This window comes from Opisthorchis viverrini (genome assembly GCF_000715545.1).
Source record: "Opisthorchis viverrini unplaced genomic scaffold opera_v5_10, whole genome shotgun sequence".
NCBI classification, from domain to species: Eukaryota; Metazoa; Platyhelminthes; class Trematoda; order Opisthorchiida; family Opisthorchiidae; genus Opisthorchis; species Opisthorchis viverrini.
In genome coordinates, this window is record NW_008751666.1 from 2,020,768 (window position 1) to 2,025,819 (window position 5,052).

The 5,052-nt window shown below is 42.9% G+C and overlaps 1 protein-coding gene across 1 annotated transcript in view; it reads right to left on the bottom strand.

The window, feature by feature from the left end:
- Positions 1–256: 256 nt before the first annotated feature.
- The window catches only part of T265_00976 (hypothetical protein), a gene marked incomplete at both ends in the record, with an annotated part of 95,918 nt that continues 91,122 nt past the window's right edge, over positions 257–5,052 (bottom strand). The window contains 3 exons of the mRNA XM_009164891.1: positions 257–1,568; positions 2,608–2,802; positions 3,044–3,188. Of these exons, the coding sequence (XP_009163155.1) occupies positions 1,480–1,568; positions 2,608–2,802; positions 3,044–3,188 (429 nt within the window). The remainder of the gene's footprint in view (positions 1,569–2,607; positions 2,803–3,043; positions 3,189–5,052) is intronic.

Here is a 5,052-nt window from a genome sequence, read left to right on the forward strand (position 1 = left end):
CCGGTGTATCATATAGTCAGTTGACTATGTTCCAGAATGTAAAATCTCACTGTATCAATCATACTCAATCACCGCATATAAAACGGTGTGACATTAAGCTGAGATGGCATTTCATCACATGCTCTATTTCTACAGAGTTACGTAATCCTATGCCTGATAAGATACATGCAGTATGACTATGAATGCCCTTCCGAACACTTCAACCTGGTACCCATCCAAAAATACTGAGGCAAAACCAAAGGTGGCATAAATTCTTGTCCAAACGTTCATTATGTGGGTGTATGCATAGGCTCGTGGATGTGCATGGTGTAAGTATGTATAGTTATAGGCAATCTTGATAATCTGCAGCTGAACAAGGTGACCGGAAAGTCATGTGAATGCGGTAGGTTTCGCCATGGACAGTTTGGGATGCATGGGGTTTTGTCATAGGTATGCGGGAGTAGATACGGTCGGTGTCCCAGCGACCGCTGACAAAATAGTGATAGAAAATTCGAAACAAGATTTGGAGGAGGGGTGAAGTGTTTTTAGGGCTTGCTCGTTGTGCTTGCATCGCGATCAGCGCGTGTATCTCACCACTATTGGCCTGCTGCCCAAACAAGATGGAAACGTACATGAAAGCATTACTAAGACCACATAATTGGTAGTGCCATCGTGGTTTCCGGGTGATCTTGAGCATAAAACCTTCAGCCAAGAGGGTAGTTGATCTCAGCAAACCAGTAGCTGACAACCAAATTTCACCTTGTGGTGGTACATGTGTACAACACGTTCTAGTACAAAATATATGCAATGCATCACAGTATTGCGTGACTACAAAGTTCACTTAAACCAATCTACCAAATTCGTGGCTGTTGAACACGACAGAAGTGAATCATCACATTAGATCACGTACGACCGTGAGATGGAAAAACGAAAACGAGCCAAAAATGAAAGAGCAAAAGAAAGTAGTGTTGTTGAGCAGAATCTTCAGGATGCATCTAATCGAGTTGACATCCTCGTTGTTCCGACAGCGAGTCATGGATTATCAATTGATGTTATTACCGAGAGTCCGTGATGGTGGGAAAATTGAATCTTTGGACAAAACAGAAAGGAAATCTTGACCCCTCAAGGAGTTCTGTCAATCAAGCTATAGGTGGCATTGCGCAATTTAGTAGAACGTGAAAGTTGTACCTAAATGCATTGTCAAAAGAAGTGAAAAGATCTTTACAGCTGAAATGGGTTTCATGCGGTGACCGCAGTCAGGTCCGTATGTGCTTGGTTGTGAGTATTAGGACGGTGCCAAACGTGCGCACAGGACTGTACAATAGATATTCCATCGTGAGGTTTGCAGCTTGTTTTCAGGAACAATGGTACCCATTGGTCGGCGATCACGAAAGTTGGTATAACAGTCACCGAAATGGGATGAAATGGAGCAGGGTTAAATTGACCGCTCCCAACCCGATCGCTTGTAGGCCTCGAGGGTTCTCACGGGTGATTGAAAAATTATAGGGATGACTGGGCTGCCGTTTGACAAATGCGCTCCAACGCACGCATCTCTTCTTCAGCCAACTTTTGAGTGATTGTCCTACGAACTATAACGAATAAACGTAACTCAAGTTAGAATAATGTGCTCAGATTAGAACTGGATTGCATCCTGGACCAATGAATGCATGCACGTTTGTTACGCAATCCATTTAACATGACAATACAGCCTAAACAAACACGAATGCACACCTGAGCGGTCGACAAATGCAGCTGAGATGTACGAGCTATAGTATGCTTACTCATGCACCAGAAGTGTCTTCATACCAGATAGGCATATAATGTAGTATTTTCCAAACAATACCTACCGTAACACTAAAAATGAATGACCGGCAGAGTAGAAGTGAGGCGTCGGTGACAAAATTTATATAGACATTTATTTTGCATTTAGGTTCAAAAATATCAGTGGGGACCAGTTAAACTGGTATCTTCTGGGGGGGTAGGCTCATATTCTTGAAGAGATACAGGTAGACGTGAGAGCCATATAATCACATCAGAACAAACGGATTTACGGTAGCCATAAAATTACAACCTGCCCACTTTCTCCGAGCAAAAAGGTAGACTTGCTTGGAAAAACAGAGCAATCTCGGAAACAACGGCTAGCTTATGTTTTCTTTTCGGCTACGCAGTCTACGACACTAGAATAAAATAAAAACGATAAGTGAGTACAACATTGCACCTAAAGGAAACCAAACACAATATAAACGGAAGTTATCATCCAAAACTAGAACATCCTTCGGTGAATAATTTCGTGGATGAGAGTTCCAAGCCAAATCAAGAATCTGTCTTTTCATTCTGCGTTAACCGAAGCTCGCGGACTAGGTGATGTGTAAGTTAACTTTTGGACACTTGATTGATGCCCTCCGGATTCTGGATGAGCTTTATCCACCTACGTGTCTATGCTGGTAACGCACAGCACACAGGGAACCAGGGTATGTTTCACAATTCTGTTCTTGTATAACCTAATTACCAAACACGACAGCTTTACCCGTATTCAGATATAAGCGTTTTCTTTAACATAACAAAAGCATTGACAACAGAGATGCAATGGTCAAGCAAACATTAAGAAATATATGGAAATTAACTTACTCGAATGTCGTGCTCGAGCAGCAGGCCTGCGACGTTCACGAGGGGCTGCTCGAGACCCGACTGAAAGTGAGTCAGTGGAAGCTCGCCAGCATGCATCCAGAAGTGCATCCTGATTGGGATAAAGAGCTTCCATTGATGCATCGGAAGCTTCACCAAGAGGATTCGGACTTGGACCACGGTTGGCAGGACGACGGGCTGAGAGAACGGCACAGAATATTAGTTGTGTTGCTAACCCCATAAGAAGCCTGCTGATTAGGCGCGATATGGATACCAGCAACAGTGATGTGTGTTTGCACTGCAATATTTCCTATCCAAAGGGTATGTGACCGGCGTCAGGGATTTCAGATAAATTTAACTACGTGCATCAGAACAGAGGATATAATGGCGAATAAATCAGACACGTGACAAGTACAGACTGAGGTTCGTACACACCCACCTGGTGTTTGCCCTCGCCTTCTGTTGAGTGTTCCCATGAGGGAAGATGCGTCTGAATCTTGCTCACTTCGCGAAAGAATTCCTTTAAGGGCTTCGTCATCCTGTGCTTGAATCGTTCTGTTCGGCGTACCTCGTAAACCGGCCACCTAATTGGGGAATTTAGAAGAGATAAAATCGTGGGTTACTGACAGGATTTCATTGCTGGCTCAAGCATTAACTTCGCGGAGAAGTCGGTTACTGCATTTTAGATGGCGTGCGGGTTCAGAATACACAAGTGCAAATACATTGGTTATACAGTGAGATGTGCAAAAATAATCAGTAAGCTGAGTATGAAAGTAGAACTACACATTTGCAGACGACTTTCCAAAAAATGTGCAACATGAACTGTAATGAGTAAGGCTACACCCTCAGCGTACTTTAGTTCATTGGTGTGTGAAAACAAACGATGAACCACCTGCCAACAAAGGCCTAGAATGAATTATTGCTCCGGGTTAGTCCTTTCAGTGCTCATCGATTCCAATGAATATTGGCCAAAAATACTCGGTCGCTGTGGCAACAAATCAGTAGTGTACGTGTGGTTTCTCGGAGAAAATGTCCTGAAACGTATACCCCACCCGATGCGGCCATTGCCTACGCGATGAAACCCACAGGCCTTTGGATAGCTTCACTGACAGCTCCCAATCAGATTTACTTGGCACCCACGTGTTAATCCACTGATGTGGGTTGTAAGTGACGACGTAGGCACCGAAGTGCTGAACGAAGGAGTGACGTTAACCGCCAAAAGAGTGCACACATGATCAGTTATTAATCAATGAATTAAGATAAAAAAGATGCAGGTAAAACTGTAACGCACCATCCCACGAAGTTAAACATGCGAAACCATACTTTATGCGCTATTTCATGTATGAAAAAACAGCACCAACGAAGTTAAAAACGAAGTCTAATAGGTACTCTATCAGATAAGGATACGGCGCTGATAAGCGAAACAGTGCGTTTTGTATTAGCGTTTTGCGGGCAGGTGAGGGATGGGACGCTCACTTCGATATGAAAAGGTTTCTGGGCAGCCAGCAGTTTGACCTTTTCCAACTAGATAAATTAACAATTGAAGGTTAGGCAATTCAGCATTCATGATCACAAGTAGCTGTGAGTGAAACTGACTTCCGTATGAAAAGGCCTTGTGTCTTGATATTTGTTTCCCAAATAAATTCAATAAATCTGCCAACTGAGAGCGGTACGCAATCAAAAACAGTCTTGAACAATTGATTAACGGTTCAGAAGTCTCATTCTCACGTTTGACACCTTCCTTCGAATTACCTAACATCTAGAGGCACCGCGCCGATCATGGTCGGCTCCCGTAGGTTGGACTTGCGAACATTATCGGAGGCGCAGAGTGAAGGTCCAGCTAAGTGACGTAAAATAACGGAGTGAACAACCGTACGCTGATTTCAAATGAGTGATAGTGAAAAACTGCATTCTGGATAATCACAGTGCCCCACCAGTCGGAGACTCTCCTCACGCATGTCCAGGTGCGACGACTCTATGGAGGACGGTCAAGAACACGCCCCCCTGTTGTGAGGTTGTTTTGGCTATCGTATGAGGAATATTCACTGTGACATGATTCATTGATTGTCTTATATGAACCAATGGAAACGGTAGATATCATTGTTGCTTCATACTAGCGGGCTCTCACCGACAACTAGATTTTCAATCTTTGACATTTTAGCATAACTCGAACAATTATACCATTAGAATATGTGAGTTGGGACGAGAAAAGGAAATATGTACAAAGATAATTATCGATTTAAAGATGGTCTATTCTAATGAACGATTGAAATAAACTAGTATGTTTCTATTGCTGGTTCGAACAAACGGTATTAATTCTCAATCAGGCAGCCGATGGGGCCCAGGCCTTATCATGTGGGTTAATGCACGAATATATATATATATATATATATATATATATATATATATAGCCCCTGAATATTTATATATTTTTCTGAAACAGAGAGA